The following is a 25,851-nucleotide window of genomic DNA, read 5'->3' as shown; positions in this document are numbered from 1 at the left end:
AGGAGCTGCACTGGTCAAGCCAGCGCTCCTCTGGACAAACCCTCCAGGGAGCCCACAGAGGAATAGCCCTGGATATGTGCCAGGAGTAGGAGTCTGGACACTTTCCACCAGTATCCATGATAGGCCTGCTTCCTTGGCTGCAAACCCACAGGAGGAAGAAGAGAAAGTACCACTTCTGGGTGGTTGCTAGGGGCCCAGCCCTGCTTGGGGATTTACACCCGGCGTCATGAGAGGCCATCAGGTCTCTTCAAGGCTGACAGCCTGTGACTCAGCAAAGTGATGGTACCTGTGCCCTCGCCACTGTGAGCTGAGGCTCACCAGGTGTCCACCCTGGTTGAGGTTTCCCGTACCTCATCTCACCTAACCCTGACTCAGCCCCTGATATGGGTCTGTCATGAGCAGAGAGGTGTGGTCGCCTGCCTAAGGTCATACAGTTAGCAGGCGATACAGCCAGGGCTTGCTCCCAGGCCTCAGTAGGCCCTTCCAAGTTGGGGAGCAGGCAGGCTCTGGGGGCACAGAGGCAAGCTTGTATGGACTCTGCCCTGGCCTGCCCAGTGTGGCACTCAGGAACAGTTCACCACGCACAGTGGCTCCAGCTGAGCTTAGCCTGTTCTCCCTGGGGCCCCTGGTTGCAGGGCTTGTCTCTGGACGGAAGCCCACCTCGTGCATTCTTCCTCTGTCCTTGTCACGCTGTGCCTACACAGCTTCAGCCTCTCTGCCCCTCTTTGGGTGCATCACACTTCCCCTTGAAGTTTCCAGAAGAGAAAGATTAGCTAAGGCCAGTGTGTGCTCACAGCCTCTGAGCTCATGTGTCTGCATAATCCTGAGGGCCCAGAAAGTACTTCCTGGTGTCTAATTTAAATCTTTCTGACTCCCACAACATGCTACCAGCCTTGCTCGAAAGCCATGGTTCTCAACAAGGCGAGATTTTGCTCCCTTGCCTCCCCCCCCCCCCCCCCCCCCGCCAAGGACAGTGTCTGGAGACATTTTTATCTGTCACAACTTGAGGGAGTGCTATTGGCATCTAGTGGGTAGAGGGCAGGCGTGCTGCTAAATATCCTGCAAGGCACAGGACAGTCCTCACAATAAGGGATTGTTTGGCCCAAAGGCCGAGAGTGTTGAGATCGAGAACCGCTGATATAAAACATGGGCTTTGGAGCGGGACAGCCTTTTGCTTGAATCCTGCCCCTGGCATTCACTAGCTGTGTACCCCTGGGCAAGTGGCCTCGCCTCTCTTTGAGACATGGTTTGCTCTTCACTCAAAGTGGCACTAACAGTGGCCCTTACCTTGTGGGGTCTTGAGGACTGAGTGGATTGAACACGTCCAATACTGGACACAGGGCCTGGTACTGGGGAGGCTCCATCAGGAAGAGCCATTATTCTTCCTTTCCGTGTTCTAAGGTGAACCTCAGGGTGTGGGAGCAAAAGTCTGGTGGCTGGACCTGGAGATCCCAAAGGATCCAGCTTAGCACAAGGTGGGCCTACGGTTGATGCTGAGGGAGACGGTAAGTTGGCCACTGTGGACCTAGAGGAAGGAACCAGAACAGAAACTTGATCCCAGGTGGGCAAAAGTCCCCGGAAGCTCACCTCGATCACCCTTCCCTCCAGCCCAACCCCAGGGAAGCCATGGGTGGAGGGTGAGAGGACCAGGACACAAAACACTCTGATGAATACAGTCCCTTAGCTCAGGGAAGTGTTCTGGATTCGCAGCTGGTATCAAGGAGAAGTGGTGTGTGAGTGGACACAACCAAGACAGACAGAGACATGGGGTGAGTGGGAAATGGTATTTGGGCCCAGGACACAGCATGTGTGAAGGGTAAGGCATAAGGCTTATTTCCCAAATGATATTCCATGTGGCCAGAGGGGTCCAGGTTGGTGGACAGAGCCTACCCCAATGGGGCATCAGGATTAAGAACCTGGACATACGCCAGTTTTCAAAACAGGTCCCCCTTCCCAGGTATAGGGTACCAGGGCCCTCTTTTTTCTCTGTGGTGGAAAGAATCATAGTTTTACTCTTTCCAGCCCAGCCCCTCCCAGCCCCCCCCATCCCCCTCGCCCCCCTTAAAACAGAGTTTTGGGATCCACATCTCCGCCAGGGCTCTCCATCCCCGGAGGTCTCACTAGACTCTTCCTCCTCCCCGTCCATCCACCGTCCCGTGACCCACCTGGTCTGGTCCGGTCTCCCCACCCATCTTCCACAACCCAGGGTCTTCTTACCTGAACAACAGGCAGCCCTTCTGCCCCCATCCATGCTCTCAGGAGCCCACCCCGTTGGGACAGTGGCCACCACCTGCTCCTTGAGACCAAAGTCCTAGCCATGACCTCTCTCAGCCATGAGCCCCTTGATCAACTCAGGCCTCCTCAGGAATTGCCCCCCATTTCCAACCATTAGGCTTTAGCTGGGAAGAGCTGTCTCTCCATCCCTTCTAGGTGATCTCCCAGAAGGCCTGGGATCTGGAACCCTCTTCTTTGCCTCTGGAAAAATGAAATCTCTTGGGAGTATGGCCCCATCGGCCTTTCCCTTTTTGAGCTTTTGGGACAAGTTCATGGGATCCCTGGGTCCCTCTCCATCCTCAGACTTTGGGCCCAGAGGGTACCCAGTGAATGAATGAATGAATGGAGTGAGTGAGTGAATGAATGAGTTATGCCTGACAACCCAGTTTCAAGTATGGAAAGGAAGCTCAGGCGCCTACGAGGGGCAGTGGGGAGCTCTGGAAAGTGGGGGCAGGAGAGAAGACTGGGGGATCAAGGTAGGGGCTGCTCCTAGAATCGCTGGACCAGCAGCGACAGACCAGCGAGAGCCTCCCACCCTGGAGTCTTCCCCGCTCCTCTCAGGGGCCCGGCCGGGACCAGCCGGCCTGGCGGCGGGCACCGGGCCCGGCCGCGTCCGCACTCCAGCCAACAGGAAGAGAGAGAGCGAGGCCGGGCGCGGCGGGCCAGCTGGCGGGTGGGGAGTCCCGGGCGTGGGCGCTGGGAGCTGGGGAAGCCCCGCCGGCGCCTCCCCGACTTCGCTGTGCGAGAGGTGGCGAGAGCGCCCCCCTCCCGCGGGCCTCAGCGTCGTCCTCCGTAAAGTGGGGCCCCTTCTGAGGAGCTAAGGGCGGGCGGGGGCCGAGGTGCGCCGGGGAGGGCAGAGAGCGACCGGCACCGGGAGCCGGAGGCCCGGACCCCCTTCCTCGCTGCGGCGGGGGCGGGGCCTTCGGGGGGGGCTGGCCCTGGTGAAGGCGGGCCCTGAGCGGGGGCGGGGCCGGGGCCGGCACCTGGGTGAGGTCGCGCCGCCCGGCCCCCTTGCACTTCCGTGTGCAGCGGCGCGAGAGAGGGAGGCGGCGGCACCGGGATCCCCGGAGCGACCCCCGGCATCCGCCCGCCGCGCTGAGGCCCGGACGGGACTCACCGGCCTACGGGCCCGTCCCGGTCGGGCCCGCAGCGAACCCCTGTCCGCGAGCGCGCCCGGGGACGGCGCCCGGAGCTGGACCCCAGCCGCCGCGACCCCTGGCGCCTGGCGGTGCGCGGGAGGTGAGTGAGGGCCGGGCCCCGACGTGGGATCCGGGCTACCCTTAGGGCGCGCCGCCCCTCCCTTCCCCCTCCCCGATCCGGTTCCCGTTTCTGAAACTGAGAAACTGAGCCGCGGCCAGCGAAAGTCCCGTCGCGCTCCGAGACCCGCCGGTGCCTCCGTCCCCCGTCCGTCGGTCTATCCCTCCGTTCAGCCGTAGGGGTCGAGGCCTTCTCGTCGGTCTGCTCCCGGCCCCTCCACCCGCGTGTGTGCCATAGACCCTCGGAGCGTTCGCCCGTCCCTCGCGAATCCCCGGGGCCCTCGGTCGGTCCATCTGACCCCACCCCCTCTATGTTCCCGCGTCCGCGTCTTTCCAGTCCGGATCGGTCAGTCCGTAGCCCTCCGCGTGCCCCACCCCCACCGCACCTCCCGCCGCCCCTTGGATCCTGTGCTCCCGGAGCCGCGCCCCCGGCCCACGCTCGTCGCCCCCTGCCGGTCCCGCCGCCTCTCCTTTTCTACTGCGGACTGGAGGCCGGGCCCCGCGCCCGGCCTCGCCGCCCGCCCCCCAGCCGTGGGTCCCTGCCGGGCCCAGCCCGCGCGGCGCCTCCTCCTAGCTCTCTCTCTCTTCTTTCAGTCTGGGTGTCTCTCTCTGCCTTTCTCCATCTGTCTCCCGCCTGGGCGTGGCTCCAGTCTCCACCATCCCCCTCTTACCGCCCCGCCCTTACGCCCCTCTGAGTCCCCTCCCCTGGTGGCCCCTTCCAGGTCCCATCGGTCCTGGCCCCTCCGCAATCCAGACGCCACCCCCGCGTGGGGGCCCGGCCAGGTGAGGGGAGAGGGTGGAGGAGAGCAGGGGTGAAGAGGCAGGAGGTGGACACCGTCAGAACTGTCTCACTTCTCCGACTGTCCCATTTGTCCTCGCCTGGGAGGGGAGAACCCCACTGAGCCCCTCCACTTCCATCTGGTCAGAAGGACTTGGTGGGGTGGGGGGCGTCCCCTTCTCTGGTCCCTACCCTGATGGTTGGACTTGACTCCTTGTGCTGAGTCGCCTGTAGCTGAGCATGTAGGTATGTTATGTATCTGTGCCTCCATGTGTGTTCTCTGTCACTGTGTCTGTGGTCCTTTTGCACATGGTGTGACTTGCCTGTGTGTGCGTTTGTGTGTCTGGGTGTCCTGAGGCTCTGTGTGCCCTTTGCAACTATGCGTGTACTATGTCTTGGTGTGTTCTTTGTCACCAGACTCCCCTCTGTGTGTTGGTATGTGTGTGTGTCTTCGTGTGCCTGTGTGTCCCTTGTGTGTCTGGAGGGTCCTGTGTTGCACACTGGTTTGTGTCATGGTGACCCACTGGCCATATACATTTGAGCTGTTAATTTTGGGAGCCAGTGGTGTTGGAGTGTCAGCCCACCATGCTCTTGTGTGTGTCTGTATGAGTGTGGATATGAATGCACACTCACTTGTTCTTCCTCTCCCACTGCCACGGAGCTGCTGTGACCAGGCTGACCTGGTCACCGAGGGAGGGGACGGGTCCCTTGAGTTTCCTCGTTCCTGCTGTGGACTGAGTTGGGGTGCGGTGGACAGGCCGGTAGAGGGCAGCTCTGTGTGTGTGTGTGTGTGTGTGTGTGTGTGTGTGTGTGTGTGTGTGTACACGCGCGCGCGCACCATGTTGAGGTGTTTAGACAGCTGTACCTGCTATAGGGTGGTATAAGGGATCTGGTGTGTTCCGAACTGTGGCTGAGATGAGACTGGCAGGGGTGAGTGTGTGACTGGTGGGAGACTCAGAGTCTGACTGTATGAAACTGCCAGTCTGGGTGCTAGGGAGTCCCTGTGATTGTAGGGAACCGACAGTGTGGTGCCTGCGCCCCGGGGTGACAGTGCTGGGAGGGACGGTGCGAGCCCCAGTGTGTGAGAGCTTGTGGGAGGCTGTGGGGGTGTGGATGTGCACGTGGCTCCGCAAGCCCGGCCCTAGTTCTTGGGGAGGCTGGGGAAGGCCTCCATCTCTCACTCCCCCAAGCTGAGGGATACCGGAGGGCAAGTCTTTGGGTTTGCAGTGTTGTGACCAAGACCCAGGACTCTGGACCCAGGAAAGATGTGGGCTCAAATACTCGCTCTGCCTCTTATGGGCAAGGGACTGGAGCTAGGCTTCTTTAAGGCTGCGTCTCCTTACCTGCAGAACAGAAGAGGCTGCTGTGAGGACTCAGGGTCCTATGTCAGTGGGCCTCTAGCACAGGCTTGGCCCACAGGCAGAGCTTAGCACATGCTAAGTCTTACTTGGTGACCACTCACTCCCGCCCCCAACTGTATGGTCCCCATTCTCTGTGGAGTTGGGCTAATAAAAGCCCAGATAGTCCCCAACCCAGTTTCCTGGCTGTGATGTGTCTGTTGCCCATCCCCTGCCCTTGACCAGACAGCTTGCAGGAGGGCAGATGGCTGGCAGAGACCCCATGAACCCTGTTCAGCCCACTCGACGCCTGCCCAGTCTCAGCAGCACTGATCGGGGAGATAGGGCTAGGGAGTGATTTGGAGCTTGGCTGCAGGGTACTGACACCGTTTAGCTGCCACAGCTAATTGGAGTTTAAATTAAAATTAGGAATAACGTACAGACAGGCCTGAGGGTGCCTCATTCCCCAGGGAGTGGTGATGGGGGTCTTCAGCTGGAGGAGGAGCTCCCATCTGGGGAGGGGAATCTTTTGTGGAGGCCTGGCCTGGCCTGCAGGAAAAGTGCTCAGGTCTTTCAGCCAGGAGACCAGGGATACCTTGCTGCCTTTGCCATTCCTTCCTTCTAGGGTCTCTCTGAGCCTCAGTTTTTTCAGCTGTATAACGGGCCCAATATTAATGGGAGAGTCACCTGGACTAGGAGGTGCGAAACAAGGAATAGAAAGTGTCCCTGTTCATTCGGTACTCCCAATGTGAGTCCAGCACAGGGGCTCTCAGGCCCCGTCACTGGGGCCTCAGAACTACCTGGGGAGATGTAGTCTCCTCATTTTGAAGATAAGACAAACAGAGGCTCAGAGACATTGTCCTAGACCACAGAGCAGTGGCCACCACTGCCACGAGGTCTCCTAGGTCACAGGGCGACCTCTTGCAGACAGGAAGATTAGGAAGCGCTTTCTTGGTATGTCTGTAGTCTGGAAATGCTCCGGCGTCTGAGACACAGTGATCCAGCCCCTAGCATGGAGAGGACACATAGCCGGTGCCTTGGAAAAGTTGGGCCCAACACCCCATTTCCACAGAAGAGAAAGCCGAGTCCAAAGAGGCCGAGGTCTCTGAGCCAGACCGGGCCAGCTGATGGGGAGAGCCTGTTTGGGCTTCCACCTCAGCTGCTTCCTCTCGTTCCTGCAGGTCTGCCTGGAACTGGCCCAGGTGAGGGCTACAGGCCTACTTCTGGTGGTGGCTGCAGCAGGCTCCAGGACTGAGGGCAGGGGGGAGCCAGGAGCCCCAGGTAAGACCAGATCCTCCTAGACAGATGGACATATGGACAGTTGTGCATGGGGTGGCCCTCCTCTTTGGGCTCCTCCCCTTCTGCCGGGGTGGGGGCTGGGTTGGGTGGGGGGAGGGTCTCACAGAGTCCTCGGGCTGGGTGTGGGGCCTGGGTGCCCGGAGGGGGCAGCACTACGCCTGGCCTATGAGGGCTCCCTGCCTTGGAGCTCAGAGGCCTGGGCCCGCCAGCAGTTTGGGGTGAGGAGTGGTGCCACTTTGCTGGTTAGTTAGAAAGATGGTGGTGTATGTGCCAAGGGTTGAGGGGGGATACATCAGCTTTTCTGTGGCCCCTTGGCTTGGCCTCAGGCTGTCTTCATCATCATCACATAGGGGGCCTGATGGTTGCCCTGGGCAAGCTGAGAATGGAAAGAGGTTTCCTGCACTCTCTTCCACACCCCAGTTCCCTCATTTCCCCAGCCTCTCTGGGGTGGAGGAGAGACTCAAAAATCCCCCTCCCCAACCCCCAGATTCTGGGTGAGTTGGAATACTAGGGAAGGCTGTAATCTCTCAGGCCCCTTATAAAACTAGAGATTCCTTCCTTTGGGGCCAGACTTGCCTCCTTCAGCCCCCAATGCAGTGAAAACAGTCCTGTGAGTTATCCATTGAGTGTCCAAAGTCCAGTGGACAAGGTTCTGGGGGTGTGATGGCGTTGCTAAGGGCACCTGGAACCTAGGGAGTGATGGTGGGGAGGGATAGCCAAGGTGGTCTTTCCTCCAGGAGGCCTCCCTGATCAGCCCCCACTCCCCTCCCTACTGGCTGTTGGGCACCTACAAGTTTGGGGAGGGGTGTGAATGGACCAGTGGGGGCTGAGTTCTCAGAGCTTAAGTCTCGGGGGAGGGGGAGCAGGAGGTCAGGGTCCTGGCTCCTGGGATGGGAGTGGGCGCTGAACAAAGGCAGGGTCATCACTGGGTCTGCTGTTTATTCAACTTACCATCAAACCTAGAGGGCAGGAGGTAACATGTCCTTGGCTGGCTGAGGGCCTCTGCTGCCTGAGGTCAGGGGGCCACCCTCTCCCAGCACGGAGCCTCATTCCCTAAGACGTTCAACCAGTTAGTCGTGGAGCCAGCCCACTTTCAAAGCTCAAACATCACTTACCTCGCCCGCGCAGACCTAGGTATGCTCACACAAGGACATAGAGACTGAACTGCATTCGGCACCCATGCCCACAAAGCCGTGAGTGCCCACACACACACACACACACACACACACCGCACATGCACACACACGTCCACAGCTTTTCACATGCACTCACCCACAGGCACGCTCAAACACGCACACAGATGCTCACCCAGTCATCCTTGTACACAGAGGCCTGCCCACACACACCACACTGCCCATTCTGGGTCAGGAAGTGGGGGGTCCTAGGTCAGGGTCACAACCCAGCCTGCGTCTGGCACTGAGGGTGAGGTTTGAGGTGTGGCGGTGACCACAGGTGCGCCAGGGGGCTGGACCACATGGGGAGGTGGGCTCTGCCCAGGCATTCACCAGCCATCCTGCTCACCTGGGCCAGACCCCAGGCTGACCAGGACTCGGTGTGGGGGGAGTTGGGGATGAGGGGGAGGGACCACGTGAGCTGTGCCAACACTGTTTGTGGCTGCCGCCACAGAGGAGGAAGTGGGCTGCCTGTGGTCATGGGGCCAAGGTGCTCGCAGGTGGATGGGGGTCCAGTTAGCCCCGCTGTCCCCCGTAGCATCCATGCCTGGCGGAAGCAGAGTTATTGGGCTCTGGCAACCGGGAGGCAAGCAGGATGCTTCTCCCAGAGTGGTGTGTGCATTTTCCAAGGCCTGGGCCCAGGGAGAGGCCTGTCCATCCGAGGTGTTTCCGGAGGCTCACTTCCCCTGGGCTGCCCAGGAAGTGGTTTCAGAGTGGGACTGACCAGCCCTCTGTCTGTGGCCTGCCCCGCCCTGGCCTTGCCTGTGAGGGGAGCAGCGCCTGGCCAGTGGGTTAGGCTGACTGACCAGGCTTCCCACTGCCAGGGCTGACTAGGCCTTGCCGGAGGCCCAAGGAGAGGGCTCGGGGGCTGAGGCCACGACCTCCCCTGCAGCCCCTAGAACCCCAGCTCCTCCTTCCCTCCGAGCTCTACCCTGAGGCTCAGAGCACTAACTCTGGCAGGCGCAGCCGCCTTGTGTGACTTGGCATCTGCTGGGTTGCGTCTCTGGCATCGGGCAGCTCCGAGCAGCTGTATGAATGAACCTGGGCAAGTGGCTTTGGTGCCTGGTGCCTCATTTTTCTTCTCTGACAGATGAGACAACGATAGCATCCATCTTCATGGGCAGGTGCCGGAAACTACAGATAATGTATGCAAAGCAGCTAGCTTCGTGCCTGGCACTTTATTAGTGTTTAAAGAGTAGAAACTGTAGTTATGTAAAGCACTTAGCACTCGGTTTGTGGTAACTATCCCCAAAAACAGCAAGTGGTCTTGATGATGGGGTTATTATTGTCGGAAGACCTGGACACCCGCCCAGTGTCACCCGCCCAGGTGGCCGCACAGCCCGGCTAAGAAGCCAGGTCTCCGGCTCCCTCATTCCCCCCTTACATCTGCCTCCCAGGGGCAGTCCTGCAGGGCGGGGAGTGTTCTATCCATGTCCTCGGAGGAGAGGAGCTCCGGGGTGGAGCAGCTGTGCCCACTCAGCAGCCCAGCCCCCTCACTCCCTTTCAAAGGGAGAAAAATAGATCTCATGACAAATGGATGCAGGGAAGAGAAAGGCAGCTGCTTGCTGCCCCCTCAGGCCTCCCCTGGGCCCCTTCCCCCACCATGGTCCCCTGCAGGACGCTGGGCTTGGAGAAGTTGAGGCTGGCGGTGAGGGGTGGATGGTGAGCCCTCCTGCCAGCCTGCCTACCCTTCGGACCCCTGGAGTCTGCCTGTGAACTGGGAAGGGGGTGGATGTCCAGGGCTAGAAATTCCCCCTGCACACATATCCCTACATACGTCCTTGACACCTGGCAGCTGGTGGGCAGGGACCTGCCTTCCTGGGGACATGCAGAGGGTCAGCCCAGGGAGGGGGAGGCCCTTTGCTATCCAGGGCCAAGAGGCTGGGGGCCTCGGGTGTTGGTGTGATAATGATGGTGGTAGAGTAGGTAAGGGCCAGGAGACTGGAGGGAGGGAGAGGGGCAGGGGCCTTGGGCTAGACGTGTGAGTGAGGGCATGCTGGAGATTGAGGAGCAAGACCTCTGCAGGCGTCAGACAGACCTGGGTTCGAATTCTCACTTGATATTTACTGGCTGTGTACCCTTGAGCCAGCGACTGGACTGTTTTGAGCCTCTGTGGCCTCATCTGTGCAATGGGCATATCAGGGAGTTTCCATTTGAGACCTGAATGATAAGGAGCCAGCCTGTGTTTCAGGGGAGGGGCAGGAAGACGGAACAGCAAGTGCAGAGGCTCCTAAGCAGGAAGGAACCCGGCTGCTCAGGGAACTGAAAGGGGTCACTGTGGCTGGGGCAGAGGAGTGAAGGGAGGGCAGTGGCCGAGGAGGTCAGGGAGGTAACGGGAGCAGCTTGCGTGGGTCAGCCCCAGGAGAGGCGTCTGGGCTTATTGGAAAGCGAGTAACGAGAGATCTGCTTTAGTCCCTGGGGCAGAGGGGCTGTGGGGCTGGATCAGAGGAAGGAAAGCAGGTGGGTGCAGATCCTGGGGAGGGTGATGGGGACAGGTTGAGGGCAGTGGTGGAGAGACGAGAAGAGACAACTTCAGGACAGGACTGAGAGCGGTACCGCGTGGGGAAGAAGCGTCCTACCCTCCCCCCACCTCCACGGCGTCTGGCCCTGCTAGCAGATGAGGTGGCACTTGCTTGGGGAACACCAGGAGGCCTGCTTCACATGTGTTTGAGTGCTTCTAGAGCCTAATGAGTCTGGGGAGGCAGGGGGGCCCACAGGTAGGCCTGGAGTTGGCGGGCCTGGGCCGAAAGCGGAGACCTGAGAGTTAAGAGGTAGCAGGCAAGCCTGGGCTGGGGAGGACGGGGTTCTGTGGGTGTTTGGTAGAGAAGTTCGAGAGGCCCTGGACACAGGGCTGGGATGGTTGTCCCTTGAAGGTCCCTGCCGAGGTGTCCAGGAGGGCAGGTTTGTGGTGGCTGAGCCACTGTTTTCAAAACAGCACCGGAAGCTTTGGGTCATGTCACCGGCTTGTTGGGTAAACAGCACAGCCGAGCGGCTGGATCAGCTGTCTGCTTGATGTGGGGCCAGGGCGGGGGTCGGGGGAGATAAGAGGATTGCAGGGGCTTCCAGTACCGGGGCTGGAGAAAGCTTTGGGGTCTCCATTGTTAAGACAGGGAGACTGAGGCCCTGAGAGAGACGGCAGCCAGCCCAGGGTCGGCCGGGGGTCTTGAGCTGCCTTTGCCCAGCCCCGTCTCTTCCCAGAGCAGCAGTCCAGGGCAGGGCCACTGCAGGGCAGGAGGCTTGAGAGTGCCCCTTTACCCACTGATCCAAGGAAGTTTGGGGGTACCTGTGGTGACAGGATGACTGGAAATGGGCAGTGGGGCAGGTGGGGAGAGGGCCAGGAAAGAGGACAGCGGTGGCAATAAGGATGCTGGTCTTGCACTCAGACCAACCACCTAGGCAGGGCAAGATCATTCCCTTTTACAGCCGAGGATGCCAGAGCACCTTGGCCAAGTTCTCCGGGCACCGAAGGCAGATCGGGTCTGAACTAGACCTGTCCAGCCCACACCCAGACCCCCACTCCGAAGTTCCCGTGTTTACCGCCTGCCGTGGGATGGCACACCCTGGCTGTGCCTCTCTCCCGTCCCTAGAGTGGGGAGGTGTGATCTGGGTCCTGCTCACCTTGTGGGGACGGACGGCAAAAGTCTTCAGTGGCCATCTCACCTTTTCCCGAGCAAAGATGAATGTCAACCGTGGGGAGAACCACGGGTACAGAGGGACAGGGTGGAGGAGCAGACTTGGGGCTGCCCTCTGGGGAGGCTGGCGGAGAAGCCATTCCCATGGCCAAGCACACACCATTGCCCTCACCCCACAGGAGGCAGGTGGCCAGTTCCAGGTTTAGAACTGGAGGGTCCCTCTCTGCCTCCCCCTGGGGCTGCCCCATCGGCTTTGTGGTTTTGGGTGAATTGCTCCATCTCTCTTTGTTAGGTTCTGCCCAGTGAGTCTGGAGCTCAGTAGAGGTCGTGTGTGGGGTGCTTGGCATGGCTGTCCTACCCGCAGCAGGTGTACGCCCTCCCCTTCTCCTGTGTACCAGGCCTGTGACCGCCACCTGTGACCCCTAGCCTTGTCCTCGGCCTCTGCTGTCCCCTCAGACAGGTGGGTGGGGAGGCCTGCCCAGCTATCTGCCTGACTGGCCCCCTCCTTCCCTTGTGCACTTTGGACTTTGCTCTGGGCCAGGAGGGACTCTCTCTGCCTCCCTCAGCAGGGAGGCCCAGCCGGCTGACGGCTGCCCTTCCCTCCTTAGCCATTACCCCCAAGGGCTGTGCTAGAAAAAGCTCCATCTGGACCTCCCTGGTACCAGCGCCTAGTCAGATGCGTGTGGGTCCTTCCAGGCTCCTGCGTTTGTGCCCGCATCGGCCTGGAGCATCTCTGCCTTGTGTACCTTGTGCTTGTGGTGTGCCGTGTGCAGCTGGATCTCCCTGTGGTGGGGAATGCGTGAGGGTGTCAGAGTCCTGGGTGGCCTGCGTGGGCCTGGATGTCTGTCAACGTGGGGGGGGGGGCGGTGTTTCTTAGTGTGTGTCACTGAGTCATTGTAGGCGTGCGTATGTGCCTGTGGTTTTGACCGTGTGCGCGCGTGTCCAGCTGCAAACAGGGTTCCCCATGTGTGACTGTGTGTTTGGGCTGGTGGGTGTGCCCGTGTGTGTGCACATGTGTGGTTATTCTGGGAGAGGCCCCCATATACCCCCCACCCCAGCTCCTCACAGAGGCCCCCTTGTCCTCAGTCCTACCATGAAGGGGCCTTCGTTCCTCCCTCGGGGGTACCTGGAGCCCTCCCTGCGGCTGACCCCGGGGCTTCCCCAGTCCTAGGACTAGCTGAGTGACTCAAGGCCTGGGCCTGGTGTGGACTCTGCCGCCAAGAGGGCCTGTCCTCCCTGCCCCTGGCTCCGCGTGCCGGCAGGAGTGAGTGTGAGCCCATGACAGCTGGTCCCAAGTCCTGCCCTCGGACTCTTCCAGCCCCTCTGGCCAAGTGGGCCAGCTGCACCCCTGCATGCCTGTCAGATTGGAGCGCATCCTGGTCCCCACTGCACCCCAGCTCCTCTCACTCCCTTCCTTGTACTTACTGCCTGAGCAGCACTCACGTCGCCCTCTAGTTACACGTTTATGTGACTGTCCCCCAACGAGCTGTGAGTCCCATGGCCCTGTGCATCTTGTCACTGTGGTGCCTGCCGGCGGGGCCTTCGGGACTTACAGCCCCCCAGCCCATCGTGTGCGGAGTTATGTTGCCACCAGCGCGTGTTTTCCTGGGAAGAGGACCCGAGTCCGTCACTGGTTCAGGGTGTCGCGCCCCCCCCCCCCCTTTGTGAGTGCAGAGGCTTCATTCGTGCTGCCCAGGCCTTACCTGTGATTCCCACTGGATCCCAGTGGGCTGGGCCAGCCCAGCAGTAGGATTTTTGAATGTCTCCTCAGGGCATTCAGATGTGCGGCCAGGGCTGAGAAGCCTGAGCCGGGGACAGAGACCGTGTCCAGAGAACAGACCCGGGTCCTCAGCATGAGCTTCCCAGGCAACTGCAGAGGGTACCTGCGGGGGGAGAGGTTAACATGAGGTGGGGGAGCAGCCGGCTTCCTGGGGGAGGGAGGAACAATTCCCCAGGGATGGCCTTTAGCACTGTCTGAAAGGATATATAGGAATTATGCAGGACATGCTGGCTGAGGGAACAGCATATGCAGAAAGAGGGGGCTTGAAAGAGACAGGAGTTCACAGAGCAGCCAGAGGTGAGGTCCAAGGTGGAGAGCAGGCCAAGGCCAGACTGAGGTCTGGGCTTTCTCCAAGGGCAGGGGGAGCCCGGGAGGTTCCACGGGCTGGGGAGGGACCAGGAGTGGTAGCAACTGGGAGGGGGTCACTGGAGAAAAGGAGGAGAGTTCACTGCAGTGGGTTGGTCTGTGTGGTATGAGGGTGGGGGCAAGAAGGAGCATGGCAAGGGGATGAGGGGCTGGTTCTGGGGAGGAGCAGGTGTCGGGAGCATCCCCTGCTCTGGGACTTGGCCATGACCTGAGACCATAGTTGGGCCTCCTCCCAGGACAGGGCTGGGCATATGGAGGCTGGGGCACAGGCTCCGGTGGAAGGGCATTAGAAGGGCCTTGCTAGCCCTTCCCCTCCCCCACCTCCTGCTCTTCTTGCTGAGCCCATTTCCTGGGTTGGGAAACCCCTGTGGCCTCCTTGACTTGCTTCCGTCTGGAAGGCCATCTGGGGGGGCCAGCCTCCCTGTCAAGCCCGGCTCCCTTGCCCTGTTGCAGCGCTGCCAGAGCCAGCCCAGCCCCCTCCTATCGATCACACTGCCTCTCACTCTCCTTCCCTGCCACTCTCTGGGCCTCATGTGTCCGCCCTCCTTCATTCACCCTTCAAGGCCCGTGGGGGCTGGATGTTGAACTCCCCCCTGGTGATGCTGCCCTCTCCAGCCAGCCTTGACAGGCAGCAGGTGGTGCCTTCCACGGGCAGGCGGCAAGGGCTGGCCCCAAGGTTGGGCAGGTATGTGTGAGAAAAGGTTGCATGGGAGGGGCGCATCTTCCGCCCCCAAGGGTCTGTTCATGGAAGAGCAGACCCAGCAGGTGCCTCAGCTTTGCCGGCTGGCTTGCTTTGCTTGACCTCAGCCTGCTCCAGCAGACTTTCTAAGAGAGCCTCCCTCCACATTTGCCCACATTCCCCGAGAGCCTGGCCAGGTCTGTCTTCTCAGGGCCCCACTTTGCTCCTCTGTCCCACCCTGTAGCCTGTAAGGCAGAATCCCATGCCAGGGGAGGGCTGGGGTCAAGGGGACCAGGTGGGATCTGGGGCCTGGAGACTCTCACCGAAGGACCTTGCCCTTGGTTTCCACCTCCCTATGAAGAGGAGATGTGCATGTTAGTCTCTAAAGGCCCATCTCTTGGATACATTTTGACTTGTTGGGTTTTATTTTTCACCATTTATAAAACTATTATCAAACAAATTACCCATGATTGCTGTAGAAAAATTGGGAAATACATTTCTGTTCCTGTTGGCACCCCTCAGGCTACGTCTCCTACCCCACCCCCTTTGCTGGAACACACTCACGTGCATACATGCGGAGATATGCAACATGCACACTTGTCCTCTGCTCCCTGGGAGCTCCAACCATCAGGTTCACTCTGGCCACCTCAAGGTTGGCCGTGTCCAACTTGCCCTGAGCTGGCTGGGAACAGGTTTCCATTGCCCTGGAGGAGGTGACCTGCCTGCTCTCGTCCGGCCCAGCACTACCTTTCCTTACCTCTGGGTGGCTCGTCTAGGGTGGGGCAGGGGGTGGGGCAGAGTCAGTGGCCCTCATGCCCTGGGATTGGAATCTAGAACAGCCAAGGCTTCCCTAGGTTTTGAGCAGTAGAGGCTGGCCCAGGGGGCTGGGACTGGAGGGAAGAGAGCAGTTCAGGGGTTAGTATCACCCTCGTACAGAGAAGGAGGAGGTCCTCAAGGTCAGGCCTAGGACCAGCCCACAGGGGTTTGGGTGAACAGACTCTGGTTGAGCACCAGGAGATCAGTGCCCTTACCCCTCTCCTTGGTTCCTCTGTCCTGTGTTTGTGTGTGTTGCTCCTGGCATGTTTCTCTGTCTCTACCTTTGCTCCCTCTTTCCCTTCATCAATTCTTTCTGGCATGGCATACTGGAAAGAACATTGGTTGCAACATCAGGCAGGCCTGGATTCAAATCCTTCTACCTCTTCCTGGCAGTGTGACCTTGGGCAAGTCACTTAGCCTCTCTGCACCTGTTTACTCATCAGTAAAATACCCACTTCCAGAACCAGCACAGGGATGAAGTGAGCTAATGCCATGATGAGGTTAATCTGGTATGTGTTGACCTCAGGGAAGGATGATCCTTCTTGTAAGTGGGGGTGCTGAGACTCACCCCCAGATCCTCTGACTCTGTCTGGTCCTCCCTGCTTCATAGGGCTGCCTCTGGAGAAGCAGGGTGGTAGAGATCCAGAGCCCACTGGTGGCTGGGAAAGGGCTGGCTGGCCTCAGCTGGTCCCTGTGGAGGCCCGTGGGAGGTGTGCCCTTGCCCCCTCTGTGGCCCTGCAGAACAGCATGAGGCTGAGCCAGTGGCCTCCCTTTGGGGCCTGTGGGCCTGGGCCTATTTGCATGGGGGCTATAAATACTCGGCGCACCCTGCTTTTGTGCTGTTTCTTCACTCCCTGGTTTCCCCACCAGTGTTCAGACTCTCTGCGAGGTAGATGGGCAACGCAGGCTCTGTTGTGCAGGGGGGGCACTCGGTGTGCAGGGCCCGACACCTCTCCCAGGGTCACGTGCTGAGGGAAGAAGACGCCGGCTCATGGTGTCTGTCTCCCTCCTGGGGTCTGGGCAGGGCAGTTGGGTAGAGGGCCTGCGCTCTAGTTTTAGTCTAGGAAGTTGGGGCCGGGTGACCTAACCCAGGGGTCACTGCCAAGTAGCCCCAGGGCAGCCCACGGAATACCTGGGTGCCCCTCCTCCTGGCACTGTGGCCTGGCTGTACAGGTTTGGGGCCAGAGCTGGGGCTTGCTGTGGTTGTGGTTTCCTTCCAGTGGCTTCTAACTGAGCAGCAGCTGCTCTGATCAGCAAGAGCCAGAGGGCAGGTCTGACTGGCAGCCTGCGGGGCTGGGCTCTGCCTCCCATTCCCGGGGCTTCTCTGATTCCGTCTCCTCCATGCAGCCCCGGGGTGGTCCTCACAGACAGCTCTTGCTGGGCGACCTAGAGGTGGGAGGGGTCATGGAGTCCGAGGACCACCTGGACTGGGCCCCGGGGGGAGGCCTTGGGGAGGCAGCTTGACCACTTGGCCAAAATGACCAGGTCATTTTGCCGCCTGGGCTACCCTGACCCCCTCTGTCCCGGGAGCTCAGGTCCCCTGCACACGACTATTGCTCCTTTTTCCCTGCCTGCCCCCTCAGCCCTCATCCTCTGAGACATTCAGAGAGCCCATTAGTGCCCCACCTGGGTCTCAAGGTTATCCTTTTGGGAAGCACGAGGCCCAGCCATGTCTGCTGGGGTCAGGCCCTGGGATTGTGGATGCAAACTTGTGGCAAGTGTGTGTTGTGCAGGGGCCCTGCTGATCATTCTGGAACCCCCAGGGAGAACTCCGTACCTTGGAACCCCAGGCCCAGCAGGGTGGCAGGAGGGGCACGGTGTCCTTTTTGGCCTGAAAGTTTGGGACACTCACCCAGACTCCTACACCCAGCCAGCCAGGCCCGTGCAACTTGCCCTTGTCTTCCACGTTAGCTCAGTGCCCCCCACGTGCCCCCCACTCACACGTCCTTGCAGGCACACGTGTGCACACCTTCATACACACCATCTCATGCACACCATGTGCTCGAGCCCAGGGAGGAGCTAGCAGCCGCCCACAGCCGGCTCCTCCCTCCTGCCTACCAAGAGGTCATGGTAGCTGGCTTGGCTGGTCTTAGGCTGAAGGCTTTGGGACCTGGGCTCCCATGTGAGCTTACACACCCTCTCTTGCTCCCGCTGAGGTGGAGCCAGGCCTGGGCCGGAGACACGGTGGGGTCTGCCTCGCCCGGCCCCTCCCCTCTCCTCTGGCTGCTGGCCGCCGAGGGCTGGTGGGGCCCCTGGGCTGGGCTGCAGGCTGAGGTCAGGGTTTCCTGTGAGCTCATCTAGGCTGGGAACAGCAGAGCCCGCTATTCCTCCGGCTGCTTTGTGGAGGAGCTGGGGGAGCCATCCCAGGGGTTGGGGGGCTGCTGTGTGTGCACATGTATGTGGGGGGGCTGGGGGTGCGTGTGTGAGACTGCCGCCGTGCTGGCTTCTGCTCGGGAAGGAGCGAGCACACACCCGTGTGCGTGTGCGTGAGTGTTCGTTCAACCACACTTACCGAGGGTCCTCATGTGTGCGGCCCAGAGCCAGTGTGCATGTGTACCCGTGGGCTTGTGCGTGTGACCATCCTCCAGGAAGGACAACCCAGAAGACCCTCAGGGTCGCTTTCTCTAGTGAGCCTTGATCTGAGGAACAGCGAGGAATAGGGGAACGCGGGGCTGACCTGTGCGGTCTAAAAAACAAAGTCAGTGTACGTTCAACTTTAAAATAGTTTTATGTTTGGAAAAAAATTAGTTTGAGAATGCAGGCAGCCTCTGTAGGTGAGAGGCACCTGCCCCCAAGGGGCTCAGGTTCAGAAGGTGAGGGATGTGGCTGGGCCCTTTCACTGCCCTGCTCCCTGAATGGAGTGGGTGCTTTGTTTTTTTTGTTTGTCTGTTTTTTGTTTTTTTAAGATTTTATTTATTTATTTGATAGAGAGAGACACAGCTAGAGAGGGAATACAAGCAGGGGGAGTGGGAGAGGGAGAAGCAGGCTTCCTGCTGAGCAGGGAGCCCGATGCGGGACTCGATCCCAGGACACCGGGATCATGACCTGAGCTGAAGGCAGACGCTTAACGACTGAGCCACCTAGGAGCCCCTGGAGTGGGTGTTTTGTGAGTGGAATCTCGGCTTTAGGCTTTGGCTCAGCCTCGGGCTTTCAGTTTCTCATTCTGAAAAGTGGGGATGGTCATCTTGGCCCTGTCAGTCTGCCTGAGTAGTTATGAGCAAACTTGGAAACCAAGAAGGGCTGCAAGGAGCAGGGTGCAGGGAGGTAGGGTTACTGTCCTGCCCGTCTTGGCCGGCACATGCTGGGTACCTGGCCCAGGGTAGTGCACTGCAGTGGGGCATTAAAGGAGGCCTTAAATGAGCCCCCAAATAAATGACCCGGGGTCACAGACTCACCCGCCTCCAGGGCCCAGGTAAGTTTTGGAGAGGAGTGAAAAGGGGGCCCCTAGCCTGGAGTAGACTGGCAGGTACTCAACAAAGGGGGCCGTACCAGCCAGCTTCTGCCCGGTGGGCTTGACGTCACAGCCAGCAGTCTTACCAGGGATGCCACAGATCCAGACTTCTGGAAAACTTCTCAGGTTTCCCAATGGTAGCTAGCACTAGTGTCTTGTCAGCACACCATGGGAGCCAAACTCAATGCAGTGAGAGCCCCTGGGGTCACCTGAGCACCTCCCAAGGCTGTCCCTCGCTGCCTGGCTTCACCCCTTCTGTCTTGGCAGCCCCACTGCAGGCCCGACATGGCACCGTTCCTGCGCATCGCCTTCACCTCCTATGAGCTGGGCTCCCTGCAGCCCACCGATGAGGCCAGCCAGCCCTTCTGTGCCGTGAAGATGAAAGAGGCGCTCAGCACAGGTAGGACTGGGAATTGGGGCCCAGCAGGAGGCCCTGGAGGACCCGTGCTTTGTTCCCCTAGAACTTCTGAGGGATCCTTCTCTTCTTCACGCTCCTCCCCCTGACCAGCCCCGCTACGGGTGCAGGACTGTAGGTAGAGGCCACTGAGTGCCCATAGAGCCTCCAGCACTGGCTCCCTCCCCCCACTGGTGGTTTCGCCCAACAATTTCCTCATGTCCATCTGTGTCAGACTCTGTGCTGGGCCCTGAGGACACTGCCATGCTCCAGGGCTGACTTGGCCTTGCCCTCGTGGGGCTCACGGTCAGGTGGGCAGGTGTGGGAGCCAGACATTGAGTCCTGTGCTAGGGAAGCCCAGAGCTGGGGTCAGGGAGGTCTTCTTGGAAGAGGTAAATATCTCCCACCATTCCTTCTGGCTTTTGCCCTCACCTGCTGACCCCTGACTCATCCCTTATGTCATAGCTGAGCTGTCCTTTCCTCCAGGAAGAATTCCCTGACCCTTAGGCTGGGGCACACCAGCTGACCATGACCCAGACCAGGTCTAGAACCCTGGCCCTGCCCTTCTTCAGTCTCATCCCAGCTGTGATTTAATGTTTACTTGAGGGATTAATGGGCTCGTGTCTCTGTCCTGGACTGGGCTCTCGGGGGACAGGCCCTGGTTTTAACTTCTCTTTCTGCTGGATTCCTCACCTCCAGCACCGTGGCTGGCATGAGGGGCCTCGGTGTGTGTTCACTGAGTGAGTGCACTAGGGGAGGTGACAGCTAAGTGGGGCCAAAGGACGAGGGTCACAGGACCAGGGAGCAGCAGAACCTAGGTGGGACCTAGCGGGACATCCTCGAGGAGCTGCTGACAGTTCCGTGTTCTGGGGTGTTAGAGATGACACGAGGCTGGAGAGGTGAGCAGAGCGCAGTTGTGAATGCTGAGGAGTGGAAATAGCCTCAGGAGGGCCCTCAGGGTGGGGTGGGGTGGGGAGCCAGGCCGACTCCCGGGGCTGAAGGCTGTAGGGTGTCGGGGGAGGGTGGGACAGACAGGCCCCAGACAGACCTTTGCCTGGCCATGTTGCAGAGCGCGGGAAGACGCTGGTGCAGAAGAAGCCCACCATGTATCCCGAGTGGAAGTCCACATTCGATGCCCACATCTACGAGGGCCGTGTCATCCAGATCGTGCTGATGCGGGCAGCCGAGGAGCCGGTGTCCGAGGTGACGGTGGGCGTGTCGGTGCTGGCAGAGCGCTGCAAGAAGAACAACGGCAAGGCCGAGTTCTGGGTGAGGGCGCGCGGGCTGCAGCGGCGCAGGTGTGTGTGGGGGGCGTGGGCACGTGGGCTGCAGCGGTGAACACGTGTGTGTGGGGGGCGTGGGCACACAGGCTGCAGCAGCAAACACGGCACACGGGCTGCAGCGACGAACACGTGTGTGGGGGTGTGTGGGCACATGGACTGCAGCAGCGCACGCGCATGTGGGGGGCGTGGACACGGACTGCAGCAGCGCAGGTGTGTGTGGGGGGCGTGGGCACATGGGCTGCAGTGGCGAACACGCGTGTGTGTGGGGCGTGAGCACATGGGCTGCAGTGGTGCAGGTGTGTGTGTGGGGGCGTGGGCACACGGGCTACAGCGGCAAACGTGTGGGGGGGGCGTGGGCACACGGGCTGCAGCGGCGAACACGCGTGTGTGGGGGGGTGTGGGCACGTGGACTGCAACAGCGCACACGTGTGTGGGGTGTGGGTGCACAGGCTGCAGTGGTGCACGTGTGTGTGGGGGGGGGTTGTGGGCACATGGGCCGCAGTGGTGCACGTACATGTGCGCGGACGTGGGTGAGGGTGCATGGGCCGCGGTGGTGCACGCATGTGCGCAGGCCCTGTCTGGCCTCCTGAGTGGCTGCGCAGCTGAGACCAGCTCTGCGATTGATCGGATCCCAGCCCCTCTGAGCCTGTGTGTGAACCCGTAAGAGAAGCTAGGAAAAGACCCTACCTCAGGGTCAGTTGTTCAGGGGAAATGAGCCACTGGATGCCAAGGGCTTACTGGAGCGCTGGGCACATGGTAGGTGCTGAAGAGAGCCACCCTCACCACTGTGACTACTTTTTTCCCTTTTAGTTTCATAGAAGCAGGATAGGCACATGGTAAGACATTTCAAAATGTACGTAGGAGGATGTCCTGGCCACCCCCCGCCCAGGCACCAGGCCCCTCTCAGAGGCACCCAGTGTTGCAAGTTCTGTTTGGAACCTTCACTGATATTCCAGGTGCAGGCAGGCATGAGGCAGCATAGTTATGTGTCTTCGACGGTGAGAAGACAGGAGAAGGAGAAGGCCGAGGGCCACCACTCACCTGCTGGGGAGCCTGGCCTCCACACGCGCACGTGGCCCCGTGTCCCTCATGGCCACAGGATGTCTGCATGGCCAGGGCGTCTCTTGCCCCCTGGGGTTACATGTGGGCTCCTGCAGCCAAGGTGTCCCCATGGGAAAAGATCCTAGACCCTCAGGGACTCTGGTCAGCCTCCAGGGAGGCGTGAAGGGGCCAGGCCAGGAGAGAAGTTGACCCAGGGCTGTACCAACCCTTGGCAGGTCAGGCAGAGATATTTGCGGCACTCTCTGTGCACTCTGCCAAGGGACAATGTCAGGCACCAGGCGTGGGTCCTGGGAGCGGTGAAGGTCCTGCCTTCAGAACTGTGTAAGGAGACTGGGCGTGCAGAGCCCCCTCCACAGAGAGCACCAGCGCGGGGGTGTCAGCATGCATGTGTCTGTGTGTCTGCTGTGGGGGGGCTCTATTCTAAGATCCTTGTCAAGGGGTCAGCCAGGGGAGGTGGTGGGGAGTTTCCCTTCCCACTCTGTTCCTGGGCCATGTGGCCGGGCTGGGTGTGGGCTGGATCCTTTCACTTCCCCAAATGTAATAATACCCCTGGGTCGGGGGTGGGGGCGGGGCTCAAGGGCGGGGCCGTGCCCACACTGGGCAGACAGGTGTCTGGCTAGGCTGCCAGGACTCCCTTGGGCTTGGGGGACCAACCATGGGGGCAGGTTCTGAGTCCAGCTTGGCTGGAGCCTGCCCTCATTTATGCCCCCCTCCCCCAACCCTCACCCCTGCAGCTGGACCTGCAACCCCAGGCCAAGGTGTTGATGTCTGTGCAGTATTTCCTGGAAGATGTAGGTAAGACCCTCCCTGGGCTGAGGACGTAGGTTCAGAGGCTAGAGCCAGGGCGGAAGCTTAGAGAAGCAGTCCCTATCAACAGTCTACCCGGAGCCACCCTGGGAGGGACTCCAGGAATGTTGTCCTTCCTGGAGCTGGGACTGACCTTTCGTGTCTCCACGGTCCCCAGATTGCAAACAGTCTATGCGTGGTGAAGACGAGGCCAAGTTCCCAACAATGAACCGCCGTGGAGCCATCAAACAGGCCAAAATCCACTACATCAAGAACCACGAGTTTATTGCCACCTTCTTCAGACAGCCCACCTTCTGTTCTGTGTGCAAAGACTTTGTTTGGTGAGGGCTGGCTGTGCCTGCTGAGGGTGGGGTGGGGGTAGGGAGGGCCCCATAGCCAGCCCTGACCTCGCCTGGGGATTTGTCTTTCAGGGGTCTCAACAAGCAAGGCTACAAATGCAGACGTAAGTGTCTCCTCGGCCTGGTTTGCACGCCCGTATGCCCACCAGTGCCCTGTGTCCCTGTGTTAGGACTGTGTGCCTGGACGGGGGCGCCCTGTGTGCTTGAGGGTGTGCGTGGAGATTCCCACATCTGAGTGTCCATACGAGAGCCACGTCCCGCGGGCGCACGGGCGGGCTTTGCTCTGGCTCTCGGAAGCCAGTTCCCTGCGTCGCTTCCCTGCCCCTCATGTTTGGAAGTGTCACCCTGGTAGCCTGAAATGGGCCTTGGTGTGGTGCGTACACAGAAATCAGCCGATGCCACCCATCGCGGCTCTTTTCCCCCAGACAGGCTGTTCGACCTTTTCCAGTACACCCCTGGCTGCGTGCATGCTTCTGTGGGGGTACGTGTGTGTCCAGGTACACATGTACACACCATGGCAGTGGCTCTGAATGCGGGCTCTGGAGCCAGATGGCCTGGGTTCGAATTCCAGCTCCGCCACTTCCTATCTGGAGGGCCTGAGACAGAATGACTTAACCTCTCTGTGCCTCAGTAAAATACGGATAGTAACCATTATGAAGATCAAATGGGATAAAATGTATAAAGCTGCATTTTAGGTGACAGGCACATAGTAACAGTTCTATGCAGAGAGCCCACTGTCGTTATTATGCATCAGTACGTATGTCCCAGGGTCTTTGTGTTGGGTGTGTGTGTGTGTGAACCCACGTGCTGGAGCATGAGAGAGAGCTTGGGACCCATTTGCTGTCCTGCCTGTGGTCCTCTTGTAGCAACACTCCGTGCCTCTCACTGCTGCGCACCCCCCCCCCCCCACTGCCCACTAGGCCCCCTTGAGCCTTCCCTAATCTCTGAGATCCTCCGGATTGGACTGTCCTCCCTGCCACTACTCTTTCCAGGCCCATCCTGCCAGGGCGGGCAGGAGGAGAGAAAAAGCAAGCTGTGGGCCCCAGCCTCTGTGGGGTGAGGGGGTGGGCGGTCAGGGAGAACAGTGGCTTTGTAGAGGAGGGCTGGACTGGCCCAGCGGCACCAGCTCATAGCCCTGCCTCTCCTGCTGCCTTCCCATCCCCCCCCTGGCCTGTGCCTCCTCAAGAATGCAACGCGGCCATCCACAAGAAATGCATCGACAAGATCATCGGCCGGTGCACGGGCACCGCAGCCAACAGCCGGGACACAATAGTGAGGCTGGGCCCGGAGGGGGCGCCTGCGGGGGGGGGCTTCGCCACCTGGGAGGGATTCAGGCTCTCCCCAGCCTTTCCCTGTGGAGCTCACCCTTCTCCCCATTTTTCCTGGTCCATCCTGGGACTTCCGGATTGCCCAGTCCCCAGTGGAGCCCTTTTAGGGCTTGCCATGCATGGGGTTGGGGGAGAGCTAGGGGTTGAGGAAGGAGCTGATGCTGGCCTGTGACCCTCAACATGTGACCCCCCCCCCAGTTCCAGAAAGAACGTTTCAACATTGACATGCCGCACCGATTCAAGGTTTACAACTACATGAGCCCCACCTTCTGTGACCACTGTGGCAGCCTGCTCTGGGGGCTGGTGAAGCAGGGATTAAAATGTGAAGGTGCGTGCTCCCCAGCTCTGGGGGCTAGGGCAGGGCAGGAGGGCCCTCCCCGCTGGCGCCGACCCACCCAGACCTCGTAAACTCCGACTAACTAATGTAGCCGTGGCTCCGTGGCTGGAGGAGGGGGGCTCGGTGGCCCCTCTCCACTGGCCCCACCACCTCTGCCTCTCCCGGTTACCTGCTATGTGACCAGGAGGCCCCACACCTCCGAGCTCAGTGTCCTCATGGGTAAGATAGGGTCAGAGTCGAGTGGGGCCCAGAGAGCCGTGAGGGGCAAGCAGAGAGAAGGTGTTCAGCTGAGGCCTGACGCATACTAGCAGGTGCTCAGCAAACATGCCTCGCAGACCCCTGCCCCCTCCCCAGGCTTTAGCGAGGCGGAAACAGGAGACCTCCTAGAGGGAAAGTGACTTGTCTAGGTTGTCCTAGACATTCTTTAAAGGGTTTAGAATTAGATCTCATAGCTTCTGCTTTTGTTTTTTCTTCTTTAAATAATGAAAAGTTTGAAGTGCTCATGGTGCTTCAGATGCATTTTTTTCTAAAGACGGGAAACCCAGCAGACCCCACCAAAGCTCTGCTTCCTCCTACTCCCTCCTCCCCTCCTCCCTGCCCTTGGCTGAGCCTGGGGGAAGGGGGACGGTTCTTCCGGAGCCTGCTGGTGGCCTGTCTGGTCCTGCCTGGGCAGGGGCCCTGATGGCCCTGTCTGCTTTCCCCCAGACTGTGGCATGAATGTACACCATAAGTGCCAGAAGAAGGTGGCCAACCTCTGCGGCATTAACCAGAAGCTCTTGGCCGAGGCGTTGAACCAAGTGAGCCAGGTGGGCAGGCACTATGGGAACCCTGGCCGGGGGGCGGGGGGGGCGGGGGGGGAGTGTTTATAGAGGTGTGGGTGGGGCTTGAGGAATGCCATAAAACTTCAAGGTAAAATTCTAGAATCAATTACAAGCGAAGGCAACACAAATAATCTATTGAGTAAGTGGTTGGGAGGGTGGGGCTCAGTGTACAAAACTTTTGTTTGTAACTGGTGCCTTCGAGACCATCAAGGTGTCCCTGTGCCACAGGAAGTGTGCGTGTGTGTCCATGCACGCGCACGTGCACTACCTGGAGGTCCTGGACTTTGCCCCTGCTGGCCTCCATTGGTTTTGAGAGTAGAGTTATGGATGGTGGGGGTCCTACCTCTGGGCTGGGAGTTCTGATGATGGTATGACTGACTGTCTGCCTCTCCAACCTCTATCCCTTCCTCCAGAGACCCTCCCGAAAATCAGAAACAGAGACTGTTGGAATCTACCAGAATTTTGAGAGGAAGCCAGGAGTCTCTGGAGATATTGTCCCAGGTGAAGGTGGGCCTATTTCCCCCAGGAAAGCCCCCACTCCCCACTAGGACTCGAGATGAGGGCCTGACCTCCCTCCGTGGCCAAGACCTGACAGGAGGCACCACTCCTGGAGAGGGAGCCCTTTCTTCTCTGAGGCCCCT

At 59.8% G+C, this 25,851-nt stretch overlaps 1 protein-coding gene across 3 annotated transcripts in view; it reads left to right on the top strand.

Moving 5' to 3' along the window:
• Window positions 1–3,426: 3,426 nt before the first annotated feature.
• Window positions 3,427–25,851, top strand: part of PRKCD (protein kinase C delta) — a 28,930-nt gene continuing 6,505 nt past the window's right edge. Inside the window, exons 1-11 of one of the 3 annotated variants that reach the window (XM_028124340.2) lie at window positions 3,427–3,513; window positions 6,827–6,926; window positions 19,108–19,240; window positions 20,304–20,503; window positions 22,314–22,374; window positions 22,544–22,706; window positions 22,797–22,828; window positions 23,911–23,996; window positions 24,251–24,380; window positions 25,095–25,186; window positions 25,624–25,717. In XM_028124340.2, the coding sequence (XP_027980141.1) occupies window positions 19,126–19,240; window positions 20,304–20,503; window positions 22,314–22,374; window positions 22,544–22,706; window positions 22,797–22,828; window positions 23,911–23,996; window positions 24,251–24,380; window positions 25,095–25,186; window positions 25,624–25,717 (973 nt within the window). In that variant the 5' untranslated portion in view covers window positions 3,427–3,513; window positions 6,827–6,926; window positions 19,108–19,125. Of the gene's footprint in view, window positions 3,514–6,826; window positions 6,927–19,107; window positions 19,241–20,303; window positions 20,504–22,313; window positions 22,375–22,543; window positions 22,707–22,796; window positions 22,829–23,910; window positions 23,997–24,250; window positions 24,381–25,094; window positions 25,196–25,623; window positions 25,718–25,851 lie in introns of all 3 variants that reach the window. The other 2 variants (XM_028124339.2, XM_028124338.2) reach the window with 2 other exon arrangements.

This window comes from Eumetopias jubatus, unplaced genomic scaffold (assembly GCF_037043125.1).
Source record: "Eumetopias jubatus isolate StellerSeaLion01/CBP00866 unplaced genomic scaffold, mEumJub1_p1.0 scaffold_1, whole genome shotgun sequence".
In the NCBI taxonomy this organism is placed as follows: Eukaryota; Metazoa; Chordata; class Mammalia; order Carnivora; family Otariidae; genus Eumetopias; species Eumetopias jubatus.
Note: the sequence above shows the minus strand (reverse complement) of the source record. Positions and strands in the feature narration are given on the sequence as shown.